Source organism: Otolemur garnettii, unplaced genomic scaffold, assembly GCF_000181295.1.
Source record: "Otolemur garnettii isolate 467f Iridium unplaced genomic scaffold, OtoGar3 scaffold00021, whole genome shotgun sequence".
Lineage (NCBI taxonomy): Eukaryota > Metazoa > Chordata > Mammalia > Primates > Galagidae > Otolemur > Otolemur garnettii.
Window position 1 is genome coordinate 5,176,339 of NW_003852416.1, and position 16,676 is coordinate 5,193,014.

General features: G+C 37.2%; 1 protein-coding gene across 2 annotated transcripts in view; it reads left to right on the forward strand.

Annotated features, from left to right (window-relative positions):
• Positions 1-16,676, forward strand: part of SHTN1 (shootin 1) — a 105,921-nt gene that overhangs the window by 46,739 nt on the left and 42,506 nt on the right. The window contains exons 6-10 of one of the 2 annotated variants that reach the window (XM_012803635.2): positions 851-948; positions 2,921-3,002; positions 6,570-6,664; positions 11,338-11,484; positions 14,996-15,149. In XM_012803635.2, the coding sequence (XP_012659089.2) occupies positions 851-948; positions 2,921-3,002; positions 6,570-6,664; positions 11,338-11,484; positions 14,996-15,149 (576 nt within the window). The remainder of the gene's footprint in view (positions 1-850; positions 949-2,920; positions 3,003-6,569; positions 6,665-11,337; positions 11,485-14,995; positions 15,150-16,676) is intronic. The other variant, XM_023511610.1, reaches the window with a different exon arrangement.

Below are 16,676 nucleotides of genomic sequence, written 5' to 3' on the forward strand. Positions count from 1 at the left end.
TCACTGCAACCTCAAACCCCTGGGCTTAAGTGATGCTCTTGCCTCAGCCTCCCAAATAGGTGAAACTATAGACATGAGCCACAGTGCTCTGCTATTTTTAGTTTAGGGTTTTTTTTTTTTTTTTTTTTTTTTTGAGAGGGGTCGAGATAGGATCTTGCTATGTTGACCAGGTTGGCTTGGGCCTCCCAAATTGCTAGGATTGTAGATGTGAGGCACCACACCTAGCCCAGTTACTAGAATTTTCATTCTAGTAACACATTTTTTATTAAATTCCAATAATGAGAAATATGAAATAAATTAAAAAACAAAACACCCACAACTCTGGAGAGAAAATTACTAGAATTAACCCTTCTTTCAAATAGTTATATTTTGAGTCAGTTCAAATAATGTTTAAAGGCTATAAATTGGCAGCAAGTCAGGATCTTTTTCTTCAAATCAAAACCTCTAAATTATTAACTGCCCAGTTGTTTGTTTATATTGTATTGTGACAAGCGCCCATGGCCATAATGAAATGAAAAAGAAATTAGTACAATGCCTTAATTTGCTTTGCTGAAACCTTAAAAATTTTTACTTCCCAAATGCCAGATAGTTTCTAGAAATGTGGGTTTGAAAGAATGCAGAGATCTGGTACATTTAATGTATGAATTACTAATGATGTGGCTGCCTGGGGGCACCCACACTAATGAGATTCCCATTGGCCTTTTGTTCTTTATTTTCCTTCTAATTTTTAAATAACGTTGACCATAAGCTGCACATGGATTCGCATTTTCAATTCTTTTGAGCAGATTGATTTCTTCTTTTAAAAATAAGTTTATTCTATTTCTTCTTTATTTTTTCTTTATAAATATAGAACTTCGAGATCAAATTGTATCTGTTCAGGAGGAAAAGAAGACATTAGCTATTGAACTGGAAAATCTCAAGAGCAAACTTGTAGAAGTAATTGAAGAAGTATGTATCATAGGCCTGAAAGGCAAGGCCTTTAGTGTTTTCAAAGCATTTGGGGACTGACTGGCTAAATTAAAAAATTGCTGTTGGAAGCTAATTTCTGACGTGAGAACCAAGTACCAATTTTAATCTCCTAAAACATATGAAAAGGCAGAGAAAACAAGATCATGAATGTTAGTGTATCCACTACCTACCTTAATAAATAAGACACTGAAATAGCATGGATGTGCTCCCTGTTGTCCCTCACATTTTACTGTATGAGGCCAGTTGGTAAGAATGGTCGATACCGTTTCAGGTCATACACTTTACTGCTGGTGGCAAAAAAGGAAGACTGTGTTTTGCCTCTGCAGTGGGTAGCTCGCTGATTTGGGAAGGACGGTCCCTTTGTGTACTTCTGACACAGGCATATTTGATAGATAAATGAATGCATACAAGTGCATATTTAGAGAATCTTTCTTTCCCCTTTTGAACTGTCTTAAGATCAAGACCTCATAATTGCCTTTTATTTACATGAGGCTTCAAGAATCTGCCTTCACAAACTTGACTTAACTTGGGTCTGTGGTCTTATATTCTATGGCCCAGAGCCTCCCAACTTATGTGCTACATATAGCACCTTTATAGCCCTCAGATGGCTTACAAGTTTGCCAAGGTATTGAATGCTTTGGTGAGCTGATTACGTTAGTTCCCAAACATATTGTTTTCTTGAAGGCCATATGCAATGAAGTTGGGAAGCAGTGCCCACCAACTTCCCAGCTCCAGCTGATGTTGCCTATTGTAGCAAAACATTGTAATGAATGGGAAGAAAGGTGAGATGGTATTCTAGAAGGGACTTTATTGTTGGGCAGTGTGTACAAGTTATTAATTTAAACCAAAATCCCAAGTAAGCTTTATACAAAGAGAACCAGTTCACAGCCTCTCTGGAGGTGCTGAGGATTCAGAGCCACTTTCAGCGCTGTTACCTCAGTTTGCTTCCTGAGTATAGTGACGGGAGAGGGACAGCAAACGTTCTGATGTGCTCTCTTTCTCAGTTGTGACTTTTCATCGATGATCTTCTGTCCTTTCACTTACAGGTGTTATTAGAAGACAATTCAGAAATTACATTTATTTATAACTATTTTTGATATCTAAAATGGTATAAAGAACAAAATAATGTACATCCAGGCTGCCTACCTTATATAAGTGATTGGCATACAATCTGGGTATCCCCTTCCCCAGTTGCACACTCCTCATTCCCTGCCCAGTTTTCCTAAAGAACCACTATTTTGAACTTGGTGCTCATCATTCCAATGCATGTATTTACATGTTTACTACAGTAGGTACTATTTTGAGTGATTTCAAACTCAAAATGAGTGTACCTTTTTATAAATTCAATAAATTTTAGATTTACCCACCTTGAAGTGTATAGCTTTGTCTTTTTTCTTTTTTTAACTGCTCTGTGATGTTCTCCTATTGATAGACTTCAAAAGGTATTTCAGAAATTAAACTTCTGTGAGAATATTTTCATATGTATTTTATTTAAGCCAAAAGTCATCAAAGTTCAAAATATGTTTTATTTTGAAAGTTCACGTGTGTTTTACTTAAGCCAAAAGTCATAGAATTCAAAGTGAGTAACAAATTGAGTATTGGATTTCTGACTCAGTCATTTGTGTATTTTGTACGTGATCTCTAGATGGATTTTTGCATTAAGAATATGAATCATTTACATTACATTGCTAGAATACTATCATGTTTAGGGAACAATGCCAATTAGAATATGTAAATAAGTTCTATATTGCGTGTGCATACTAAGTGAAGTAGCTATCTTTGAAGCTTTAAAAGAGAGCTTTAATAAAAGCCTTAACATAGTAAAGCCAATTTCAGCTTTAAATTGTACTTTCATGTCGAAACTTGAACAGCAATTTGAGTTTCACACATTGCCATATGTCCTGTATTACAATTCTGAGTATTTTCTTCCCTCTAAATCTCACATTTCTAGGTAAATAAAGTTAAACAAGAAAATGCTGTTTTAAATTCAGAAGTTCTTGAACAGAGAAAAGTCTTAGAAAAATGCAATAGAGGTATGTCTTTCCGGTCTTTTTTCTCAATTACATTAGTGATTTGTTTTGTGCCATTTTACACCTGTGCCTCACCTAAAGCTTCTCATAAACAAAACCTTTTCCTAATACTGTGTTTTTTTTCCTAGCAGCAAGTCTCTCTCATTCCTATTATTTTATTACTCAACTTAAGAGTCTGGTGACATCTGAAAGTGATTTCAGTTGAGGAACTAGGAACCCATTCATTCTGAAACTGCAAACATAGATCCTACTTCTGTCCTACCTGTATCCTGGGACTGTGGCCGATTTGGCTATCCCCTCAGTGTTTATATATTTGATAGGTTACTTAGTAAAGCTCAATCCAGGTGAGGTTCAGATATCTTCATAAAGTCTGCAACATAATATGATAAAATTTTAAATTAAGAAGATATGGAAAAAGGGGCCAAAGGGGGAGTAGAGTTAGACTGATGTACACAGTGTGCACTTGCTCTGAGGTCTTGCACATTTCCTGCTCGTGTGTCTGAAATCTGACTCTGAGCTGTCTAGCAGCCAGTGCAATAGAGATTCTTGATCATTTAAATGAATCACATGGAATAAACCTAATGATTCGGGGGAGTAGACCTGGTCTCCTGGTAAGTGGGAAACGTCTCTAATGTCTTTTTCCAGAGAAAATTCTGCATAATTTAGTCAACCATGACCTTATAATCCTTGCTGTAAAGCAGCATCATGTCTCAGGGGGGCTGTTTCTTATGTCTCCCAGCTTAGGACAAAGAAGTGATGTTCTCAAAATGTAGTTCTGTAAAGGAATTAAGAGAGGAGATTTAACTATACTTGTTGTTCTCCTTTTTCCCTGAGTCTCTCTCTTTCCTAGTTCAGAAGCTGTAGCACTCACAGGCAATATTGCAGACCCAGGGCCTTCCGCATTGCTCTTGGTTGTAGCTCTCAATTTTTTCATCGTTTGTCAACTGAAAGGATTTTTGAGTAAACGAAGGACCTTTTAGTTAAATGTGGGAGGTACACTAGATTTGTAACATTTCTCTAGGTCTTTCTGTATTTAAAGATAAAAATGATGTTGAATTTTGAGACGTGCTGCACTGTTCTAGAAACAGAGCATTCTGCAAAGGTGAATCGCATGGCTCTTGCCTTCAGAGAGCCCCCTATCTAGGGAGAGCGATTCTGTAAATAAATACATGAAAAGGACCCACCTAATTTCTTTCAGAATCTAACTCAGAAGGGCTAAGATGAAAAAGTGCGAAAATGTGCTTTTTATTATAGTGTTCGGAACAAAGAAAAGAGGGTCAATTATCTTGCTAGGCCTTCAACTATTCATAGTTGTCTCTGTTTTCTTCATGAAATTTCTTTTTAAAATAGGTTTGCAGTCATTTAGCTATCAGGGAGCTAGAATTCATACCACAAATCACCACTTCTATTGCTTTGCTTGAGTAAGACTATTAGTCTTTCTTCGGAGGAGGCAGTAGATTTTCAGAGTACAGTATTTGAAATTCTATGTCATTACACAGCAAACCAGTCCTTAGTCAGTTAGGATTGAAGTGTCCTGGCGGAACAGCGCATGAAAGCAGCCATTAAGTGAACCTTTCTAAAGATTTTAGTGATATGACTCAGCTCAGGAGTGCGGTACCCCACCAAAAGCAGGTGGACAGTGTGCTGTCTACCTGTGTGGCGCCTAAATTCTAATAGTGTCTTCACTCCCCTGTCCTGTCAATATCATTATTAAACAAAAGTAGCAAAGAATTGGTGTTGGTTTCATTTGATGGGACCTTCGTCTTAAAGGTTTCTGTCCTATGGTAATTCTTCAATACAAAGCTCTGATTCTTTGGGCCTTAGTGAATCTAAGATCGTTTCTCTTCTTTGTAAACATGGAGAACACTTAAAAACAACTTGCGTGCCTCTGTGTGTGTGTGTGTGTGCGTGTGTGTGTGTGTTTCCTTCTTATTCAGGTACTATGTTTTGGTGGAAAATTTAGGTTCACGTAGGAAAAGAAAAAGTCTCAACCTTTATTATCCAGAGATAAGCACTATTAACACTTTAGTGTGTGGTAGAACCTCTGTAAGTTGGCCACCCAAGGGACTGTAACAGAGTACTCTACATAGGGAGGTGGTCAATGTAAGGAATGAGGCCCACCATTCTGATGTGTGCATGTGGTGCAGGTCCAGTCTGTGAAAATTAGGTCACTTTGGGGAGGTGGTGAGTGTAGGGAGGTGATCAACTATGGAATTTCTACTCAGTATTTGTTCTAATCTTTGAAAATATTATATATATTTAAGTTTTTGTTAAATGTTTATAATGTATATGGAAGACAAAGAGAATACCAGCAAAAGAAATCTCCCTCTGCCTGGTGGTACCTCACAGACTCATGAACAGTCCTTTGTGCCTGCATCCTTCCTTTGCATTTTTATCCTTTCCTTTGTTTTATTTATAGTTTTGCCAAGTATGTTTGCTAAGTATCCCTAAACAGTACATTGTTTAACTTTGTGTTTTTGAACTTGATATAAATGGAAACATTTTGCATATAACCTGCAACTTTTTGCGTGACTGAGGGCATAGTTGTGTTATATTATTTTCAGTGTGGTGTAATATTCCAATAGGTGACTATATCAAAATTCATTCATCTGCTATCCTGTTGGTAGAAATTTGAGTCATTTCCAGTTCTTTGCTATTCCAAGTCATGTTATTATGAAAATTGTTATACATATTTCCTGGTACACATATCCCAGAATGTCACTTAGATATACAAAGGTCTGACAGTTAAGTTCACAAACTCACCCTAGAAAAAGTGCTACATACCTCATTGCTGAATAAGACTATGGCCATCCTTGGTACTCTTGGGAAGCTATGTGCTGATGTCAGTGCCTAGTCCACCCTTCAAAGCAATTTTGGAACTCTTTCTGGAGTGACCATCAGCGTTGTCGTCACACAAAGTTGTGACACAATTAAATGCATGAATTCCTCCTAGAAAAAATGCTAAATACCTCATTGCTGAATATCACTGCGGTCACCAGATGGCCAAGGGGAATCTTCAGAGTACTTTCAAGAGTAGACTAGGAGTCGGGGTCAGTGCATAGTTTCCAAAGGGGAGCACTTTCCAGAAGGCCACCATAGTGAGAATCAGCAGTGAGGTATGTAGGACTTTTTCTAGGATAAGTTCATGAATTTAATTGTCCGACCCCATTTGACAACAGTTCAGGGTGGGGGGCATTACCAGAAAAAGAGTTCTAAAATTGCTCTGAAGGGTGGACTAGGTGCTGGCATCAGTATATAGCTTCTCCCGGGGGGAGTACTTTAGAGGTGACCAGAGTGATAGTCAGCAATGAGGTTTGTAGCACTATTTCTGGGAGACGTTTGCAGACTTCATTATTGGACCTTGTATGTGCCTTGAGGTGGAGTTATCGAGTTAAAGGGTATGGGTAGTTTTATTCACATTGCCAAGTTGCCCTCCAAAAAGGTTTTATCTATTTATATGCCACAAGGAGTGGATAATGGTGCCTGTATGAAGAATCTTTCCAACACTGTTTTTAATCCATATTTCTGATAATTAGTGTGGCATATTGTCCGTTTTTCCCTCGTCCTAAGTGTCCATATTAGCTGTAGAAGAGTATGAGGACATGCAAGTAAACCTGGAGCTGGAGAAGGACCTTCGGAAGAAAGCAGAGTCGTTTGCACAAGAGGTGGGTACATCTCATGGAGACCTAGTTTTTTATTTTTGTTTTTGAAGGGGACCTTGAAGGTGACATCAACAAAATTTTTAAGGTTGAATAAGAGCCCTTACCTGTTTGAATTGAGGATCGTCTGGTTAAGGAGGTAGATAGAGAATAGTATCGCGTTCACTGAACTTGATGTCTGAAGACCTGCGTTCAAGTTTTGGTCCTATCTGTTACTGGCTGTATGACCTCAGAGCGGTCTCTTAGATTCTTGGGGCTTCCCTTTTACCATCCGTAAAGTGGGTGATGATGCAAACCTAACCAAGTGGATTTTAGAATCAAATGGTACAATCTTCAAATAGTATTCTGGGAACTATACTATGACCTAGAAATTGCGGTGGGAAGTCCAGCTAGAGTACGGGATGTCGGTATGCTTCACATCACCTTCAGATCTCCGTATGCCGTCTCAGATAACAGGATGATGAGATCAGTATTTCTCTTCAGCTATTGTACTGTGCTTGCATCATGCAAATTGATTCTTCCACTGCCTGTGGAACATTGCCATGTTGTACATCTGTTATCTCAGCCTTTCACCAGTGTAATGATTTTCCTCTCAGTGTTAGAGATAAGCTTGGGCTTCTCTTGTTCTGGCTTACTTTGTTGACATGCAGTTGTTGGGTATTGCATGGCTCTGGGGAATGGAACTGCTCTGCAGTGAGATCTCTATCCTGTATAGGTATTTTGAATTTATGTGCATACAGTGGGTTGAAGGAAAGCTAAGGAAATGTAAAACAGTCCTGGGTAGAAGTATCCAAGGCATAGAAGAAAGACAAAGTGTGGCATTATGGGAATTGAAAATTCCAGTTGAAAATCGGGTGATGGTTTTGCGGGGGGAGTCTTTCTGTGCTTGAATGTTATTGTGCTAGCAATGAACTCTACCAAAGGTTTAGGCCAAGTAGATCTGATTTGAAATATTATAATTCCTTTTACTCACAGAGTTTAATGAAAGGTGAGTAAATATTATTCTCTTATTACTTGGAAGAAAGGAAAAAGAACTGAAGTGTGTCAGAGTCCTCTGGAAAAAGCTGCTGCAATATAAATAATGAAACTAAATAAATAGTGAAAGAGTGAGATAATATGAAGATTCTTTTATTGCAAAACTGAAAAGGTTTGTTGGTTTTGACCCTAAGGCCAAGGTCTCATTTCAAGACATTTCCAGTTTTCCATCTGTTGTTTGTACAATGATGTTAGAATACAAAGCAGCTCAGAGAAAAACTTGAAGGTCGTGAAATAGCAGAGAAGATGGGTAGAAGCAGCAAGGTTGCAGTCAGAGGAAGAAAGTGATTACTCTCCCATCCACCTGGTCTTCAGCCTTAGCGGTTGCTGGAAACAGTGACTTGAATGTTAACCCTCAGACAGAAGGAGGACGTGAGGTGGAAGCGTGAAGGGAGAACGATTATGGTGCTTATTTACTGGTAGCATGAATATTTGCTACTGAGCTCAATAAAGATTCAGTCTACATTATAGAAGAAAAAAATTGTCTAAATCGTGCTAGGTTGGGATGAGTATATTTTCTTTTTTACATGGTTTACAGATTCTTAGGTAACTACTGTTGAAAGACACGACTTAGGCTCAGTGCCTATAGCTCAGCAGCTGAGGGTGCCAGTCACATACACCAGAGCTGGTGGATTTGAATCCAGCCCGGGCCTGCAAAACAACAGTGACAACTACAATCAAAAGATAGCCGAGTGTTGTGGCAATCCCAGCTGTAGTCCCAGCTACCTGGGAGGCTGAGGCGAGAGAAGCTGAAGAGCCGGAGGTTGCTGTGAGCTGTGATGCCACAGCACTCTACCAAATGTGACAAAATGAGACTCTGTCTCAAAAAAGAAAGACACGACTTAGTTTAATAGGAGGTTCCCACTCTTTTGCATTTTGTTCCTTAGTGAATTCAGCAGATATTTTATTGCACCAGGCACTGTGTTGACATTGGCAGTCTAACAGGGAAGAGAGCAAATGTGAGCTCACCCTCTTGGGAACTTCCAGTCTAGAGATTTAGGAATCGAATTTTAAAGTTAGTTCACTTTATATTTTTAATTACAAAAGGAATATATGTACCTTATAAAAAGATAGAAACAATTGTCAAATGTATAAAGTGAAAATTGAAAGTTTCTCCCCACCTCCTCTTAGTTCAGTTAAAAAACAAAACCCCCAAAACAAACCCCCTCGGTAAGAAGAAAACAGTCAGTTGTCTTCATAACTACATTGAAGTTTTGAATGAGAGATGTTTTTGTACTTTGCAAATATATTTTTCTTGTTATTTAGTGTAGTTCTTTCTTTTCTTTTTAAATTTGTAGATCCCTTGTTCAACATCTCTTCCCAGTTTACTCTGAGACTATTATCTAATCAATTCTTTTTTCCTCCCAAACAATTCAGTGTTATTTTGGAAAGAAAGAATTATATATTAACGTAAGATTTATTCCTCATTCTTCAGAAAGACACAATTTCTTGGAAATTCTGATACTTGTAGTATTATTTGTCTGGTAAGAAACCAACTTCATAACTAACTAATGAGTTCTTACCCTACCTAAAAAAACAAATTCATTAGTATTTGGTAACTGAATTATTTTGAAGTACCTTTTTAGAAAAGGAGTTATGTATAATTTTTTATTTCTGTGTCTTAAAAGTTTAGAAAGGGTAGTCTGATGAGTACTTTTTTCAAGTTACCATTTTATTTAAAGGAAATTCATTTCTATGTAGATTTTTTTCCCTTCTAAAGCCACTGTTCATGGATTTCACAGAATAAATTCACAGTATTCCCATGCCTAAGATTTGATGTCACATCTTTGCTGTTTCTTCTCAAAGATAACAAAGGTGATATAATTTACAATTCCGTAAAATTAAACAAGTTTTCCTGAGGGCTAATGTGGAGAGGGAACCACTCCTCTTTCTTGAGAGAGAGGCAGCTCAGGACAGTAATTAAGTCCCCTTGCGTTAATGGCCGGCTTGTGCTCTACTTTGTTTTACCACTGAGTTCCTGCCCCTGGTCTGACCCCCCACTGTCTGCTCCCTCTCTGCCTGCTCTTGGCTTCTGAGCACACTTGGTGTAAGGCCTCACTTGCCAGACAGCTGGGGAAGCCTGTGTCAGCTGCTGTGTGCAGGCCTTTCATGCTGGCTCCCTGTGGTACTTTCCAAGATGCCAGCAAGAGACCCAGCCAGCCAAGAGGTGGAGCTGAGGCAGTGAAGGGTGTGATGCAGAGTGGCTGTAAATACAGATGAAGCTTCACTCACCTGCCCCCTGCTGCTCCTTTCCTGCTATGTGGCCCGGTTCCTAACAGGCCATGGGCAGGTACCAGTCCATGGCCCTGGGAGTTGGGGACTGCAAGTATAAATCATCAAAGCTGTGGTCTTTCCATGTGGAAGTTGATAGAAACTATTTTTATCATGAGTTCTTTGCTGAGTTTTTCTGTTTATGTGATGAATGAGATTGTTAAACAAATTAATACATGGGTTATAGCAAGTTGTTTTATAGTACAGATCTTAACAATTAAGTTACAATGTACATTTTTAAATGCTGTTAAGAATCTGCAAATGTGAAGCTTTACTGAAAATGGGCCTGATTTCAGAGTTCATAAAACATTTCATGCTTAGAATCACCCATTGGCCAACTTGGAAAGAATGATAAAGATAGAAATAATAGGTGACTAGAAAATGATGTTATTTTCAGTCCTGTAACATTGCTAGGATGAGATGAAGAATATACAGATGGTGCCAAAATAATGTATACACCTTTTAAGAAAGGAAAACACTGTATTAAATTTGTAATACTCAATACATACTGGTAACAAAAGATGAATACAAGTCACATTGAGCAGCTTTATAATTGCAGAAGTCAAACAGGACTTGAATATTAAAATATAGCAGTTTTTTCCTTTGTATACCTTTTTGGCACCTCTGTGTACAAATTGCTTAGTAAAGTGCACAATAAATATTAGTATACTGTCTCTTTTGTCCCCTTTGCCCCTTTACTGTTAACTCCTTCCATCATTGGTGAAAAATAACTGGTTTAAAACACAACATTAGGCCTAATAAGTAGCAGAGGACATTAGACAGATAGTTAAGAGCTTGGGCATGTAAATGAGGCAGATACGAGTTAAATCCTGGTCTAACTACATATGTTTGTTATAGTAAAATGAGATAAAACTACTTGATAGTGTTACTCTAAGGATAAGATAATAAGTTAATGTAAAATGATTACTACCATAACTGTCACACGATGTTTAGTAAATGTTACCCATTCTGAGTGGAAACACCTAACTCATAGGATTGATGTGAAGATGAAAATAATACATATAAAATGTTTAGTAGAGTACATAAGGTGAGTTCTTGATAAATAGTAGCTACTGCTATTGGTATTAATGCATTTTTAAGCAATAATAAAATTGCTAAAACTGAAATGTAGTACTAAATTATATATATGTGTGTATATACACATACCCGTTGTTGGTGACAGGAGTAAAGGTGCTGAAGATTGTATACAAGTTAGGAATGAAATTGTAGTAATCACTGCTTCTAAAACTGTTAATGCAATTCAGAAATTAACATTTTAATAAAAACTATGTGCTTTCCTTTTGCTGAAGGTGTAGTTGAGGAGGTAATGAGGGATGGATTGGTATATATATTTCTGTAATGAACTTTTGCAGATGTTCATTGAACAAAACAAGCTAAAGAGACAAAGTCACCTTCTGCTACAGAGCTCTGTCCCTGACCAGCAGCTTTTGAAAGCTTTAGATGAGAATGCAAAACTTACCCAGCTCCTTGAAGAAGAGAGAATTCAGCATCAGCAAAAGGTAACAGATTTTTTTCTGGAGGCTTAGATACACACACACACACACACTCTGTCTTATATACAGTAGAACCTCCATAGTTGATCACTTCCCACATTGAGTGCGACCTAACGTTGGTCTCACCCAATGTGAGCCCTTAAGTTGACCTAATTTTCATAGACCAGATGTGGACCACACATATGTGTCCGTACAGTGGAAGTATTTCCTTATCTGACTGCCTCTGTGTGTTGGTCAGTCCCTTGGGTGGTCACCTTACAGAGGTTCTACTGTATATTTAAGAAATGAGAGAAGTCAGTATAGTCATTTGTAGTTATGTATTTTGCCTTAGTTACTAAGTCCTTCCAATAACCTTTTAGAAAAAAATACCCAAAGAACTTAATTTATTTCTAAACTAAAATTTATAGTACACTGTTATAAATTTTACAATGATCATTAGACTGTCCAAAGGCTCAGAAGAAGCAAAGGAAAGAGATAGGACTGAAAACAGCTTTGATAATGCAGAGTCTAGAAAGCTGGGTTTTTGGTTTTTTTTGAGATACTGTTTTTTAGGAGAGTACACATACTAGGACGCTATATTAGTCTCAAAGAGCTTGTTGGAAGTCATAGGTTTTATTCAAAAGAGGGAGTAAAAGAAAAGCCCATGTTAGTAGTAATTGTTTGCTTAGAGAAAATTTCTGACTTTGTAAACTTGCACAAATGTGTATATTTAAAGACGTCCTAAGTGGTTATTTCAATTTGTATGAGTGGAGCTATTCCTAGCGGACACAGCCTACCTTTGTGCCAGGCAGAAACGATAGTCATCGTGGTAGGTGAGAGGAGGTGGGAGAGGAGAGGTGAAGAGGCGGAACAAAGACTTTCAAACTAAAGAAACCACTTAAGGAAAATTACATCAATATTTACACTGCTTACCACATGCCTCCTTTGGGAAGGAGAGGCTGTTAGCTGCTGCTTGTTGTCGCCTGTCAGAGTCTCTGTGAGCAGCATTATTGACATTTAATCCTCGGAAGTTCTGAAGTTTTTACGAAGTTGGTGAGGTTGAGTTGATTTCATTTTTTCTTAAGATATGTTGGTGTATGTGTAGAGCTGGGAAAGAGGACTGAGAAACAGGGTGAGAAGGACAAGGAAAGAATTTCTTTCTTTCTTTCCTTGTTTTGTTCCCAATTGCAGTACAAGGATTACCTTTTCAAATAGAGAGTAGAAAAAAAGAATTTTTTTTTTTTTTTTTTACCTTAAACTAGAGTTTAACTTTTGGTTCTAAAAAGTCCAACTACCTGCAGTTAAATCATTTAGGAAATAATACTACTGAATTGAAGTGAGGTATAGGATTAGATTGTTGTATATATACCCTGTAGGGGTAGGGCAGGGATAGAGATACTGAAGATTAGATAGAATGAAATGATAGCAGTAATTACTTCTAAAACTGTTATACTCTATAATATATAGTTATTTTGGATAATCTTTCATGTATGGATGCTCCTTAATTTACAATAGGGTTATATCCTAATAAACTCATCATAAGTTGAAGATACAGGGTATCCCCAAAGTCACCATGCATAGGGAAAATGGGAAATTGTAGCTACCTGTACCTTTATTTGCAAGATATTTATTTTAAAATGTAAAGAGAGTTGGTCAGCAAATAGCTGGGACCACAGGTATATACTACCATGCCCAGCTAATTTTTCATATTTTTTCTGGAGATGGGGGCTCACTGTGTTGCCCAGGCTCGTCTTGACCGCCTGGCCTCAAGTGATCCTCCCACCTTAGCTTTTTAAGTGATGGGATAACAGACAAGAGCTGCCACTCCCAGTCCTTGTCTGTACAGTATTTTTAAAAACAAATTCCTAAAAGTGATATTACTGAATTAAGGGGGTTTCCTCCTCCATTTGGGGAAGGTTTTTTATTTGTTCGTTTGTTTGTTTGTTCGTTTGTTTGTTTGTTTGTTTGTTTTTTATTGTTGGGGATTCATTGAGGGTATAAGAAACCAGGTTACACTGATTGCATTTGTTAGGTAGAGTCCATCTTACAATTGTGTCTTGCCCTCAAAAGGTGTGTCACACACTGAGACCCTCCCTCCCTCCCTCCTTCCCTCTCTCTGCTTTTCCTTACCCCCCTCTCTCTTTCTCCCAGAGAAAGAGCCCTTCCCCCAGCCCCCATTGTGTACTAGGTCATTAATGGTCCTCATATCCAAATTCAAATTCATAGGATTCATACTTCTCCATTTTTGTGATGTTTTACTAAGAATAATGTGTTCTACTTCCATCCAAGTAATACAAAGGATGTAAAATCTCCATCTTTTTTAATGACTGAATAGTATTCCACGGTATACACATACCACATATACCTGTAGGGGTAGGGTGGGGATAGAGATGCTGAAGATTAGATAGAATGAAATGTTAATTCATTCCTGGGTTGGTGGGCATTTAGACAGTTTCCACATTTTGGCGATTGTAAATTGAGCTGCGATAAACACTCAATGGCACATGTCCTTATAATAAAAGGATTTTTTTCCTTCTGGGTAGATGCCCAGTAATGGCATTGCAGGATCAAATGGGAGGTCTAGCTTGAGTTCTTTGAGGGTTCTCCATACTTCCTTCCAAAAAGGTTGTATTAGTTTGCAGTCCCACCAGCAGTGTAAAAGTGTTCCCTTCTCTCCACATCCATGCCAGCATCTGCAATTTTGAGATTTTGTGATGTGAGCCATTCTTGCTGGGGTTAGATGGTATCTCAGGGTGGTTTTGATTTGCATTTCTCTGATAATTAGGGACGATGAACATTTTTTCATGTGTTTGTTAGCCATTCGTCTGTCTTCATTAGAGAAGTTTCTATCCATGTCTCTTGCCCATTGATATATGGGATTATTGGCTTTTTTCATGTGGATTAATTTGAGTTCTCTATAGATCCTACTTATCAAGCTTTTGTCTGATTTAAAATATGCAAGTATCCTTTCCCATCGTGTAGGTTGTGTATTAGCTTTGGTTTTTGTCTCCTTTGCTGTACAGAAGCTTTTCCGTTTAAGTTGCATTTGTTTATTTTTGTTGTTGTTGCAATGTGTCACAGCAGTCTTCTTCATAAAGTCTTTCCCCAAGCCGATATCTTCCAGTGTTTTTCCTGTGCTTTCTTTGAGGATTTTTATCATTTCATGCTTTAAATTGGGAAGGTTTTTTGATACTTGTTACCAAATTGTTCTTCTAGGGATCATTTAAAATACTACCTGAATTTTTCTCTTTAAAATGTGTACAAAAGCATTAATCTGTTTCAAATGAATTTTTATTATATTACTTTTGTATCTTGCATTTAAAGATTAAACTGTCTGGTACAAAACTCTCCAGTAGACTTGCATTAAAATCAAAGAGGTGATGATAATTTAAAGTATTATCTTTATCTAGAATTTGTGTGGTTATAAAGATGGAATCTCTTTGCTATGAAATACAAAAGGCAAATTTGTATTTATTTTTCCCTTTTCTTTGACAAAGGAAAGTCTATCACCCCATAAGATTTTGTTCATAACTTACAGGTCAAAGAACTGAAAGAGCAACTAGAAAACGAAACACTCCACAAAGAGATACACAACCTCAAACAGCAGCTGGAACTTCTAGAAGAAGACAAAAAGGAATTGGAAGCGAAATACCAGAATTCTGAGGAGAAATCCAGAAATTTAAAGCACTCAGGTAAAATCACTAAGTAGACTCCTGTGTTATTAATCTGTGACTTTCTGATGCCTAGTGTGAAACCTAGCATAGAGTCAGTCCAGAAAGAACATTTACTGAATGCTGTAGAAATACAAGATTTAGGTTTAAATTCCTTCCTTTCTAATAATTGTAATTCACTTGGATAGCTGCTGTGATCAGATAATTCACAAATATTTCAGCTTTCTTTTGGACTTAAGAGTCTCTGTGAGCATCACATACAGAATTACTGTTAACCTGGGAGGACCAAACATTTCAACATTTTTTAGAGCTTCCAAGATGAGTGTTTGTTAAGTACCTCATTTTGTTCCTTTTAGAGTGCATTTGTTAAGGTAATAAAACTTTTTTAATACTACCTTCCTCTTTGGTGACTAATTATACACATGAAATAATACTTCCCATATCATGTTGAACGATGAAATGGGCACCAATATGGACATTAATTGGAAAAACTCTCTTACATCAAAAGATTCGTTCATTTAGTTCCAGAATGCTTAACAGAAGTATGTGAGTGACATAACTGTGCATGCTAAGTCTCTGTTGGAAGGTAGGTAACTTCAGGAGACAGGTACCTTCCCTGTATATGAGCTTCAGTAGTCACTTGAGATATTTTTGGTTAATTTTATACTAGAATTTTGACATATATGTGGCAGAACCATGTAGCTTTCTTTCCCTATGAAAACATTCAGTGCTTTCTAATCCACAATGGAAACCAATTACAATTTTTAAAACATTGATTCAAAGTTAAGAAATTCATTTTTTTTTTTAGTGAATTATCAGAGTGGCCTGTGGCCAAAACCATTTTTAATATAAGTGGAGGAGGCCAGCATTGGAGGTATTTGAGATTTAATTTTGTGTGTGTTTTATTTAGAATCAACTGGGTGTGTACCCCACCCTACTCCAGGGTAAACTCAAATGCAGAAGAAAAGAAACCATGCCTTCTGTCTTCAAAGAACTCACATTCCCTTTGCAGAGGGAGATAACATGCATATGAAATAAAATGCTTCATTCATGACTTGTATGAATTGAATGAATAAGTTGTATCTCTAGAATACACATCAAAAGAGCATAAAGTTTCTGAATTACAGACATTTAGGAATCTGAGTCTGGTTAAAATCAAGGCCTCTAGTATTTATAGTTTTTGAAGGCAATTAAACAGGAGAGAGAAGTATGCTGTATTATTAAATGTCATCTTTAAAATTCTACACTTTTAAAGTCAAGTATTAACAATTTCTTAGTGTTCGAGTAGCATACTTCATTGTTAACAAATATTTCTTCTACCTACTCAGTGCTTTCTTCCCACAGTCAGGCATTGTTTTGTTATTCTTTTCATTTCTGAAGTTGTATATACAGGAAAAAGATGGTAATAGTTTAAAAGATGGGAGGCCTCTTTTGCATTAGTGATGGACTAGTTGAAAATGTTTAAAAAGTTCTGCATTTTCATATTGAAATTTCTAATTTGGCCTTAATAAGAACTTGGCTTTGAAAAGTCTTTGCTTTCACTTGTAC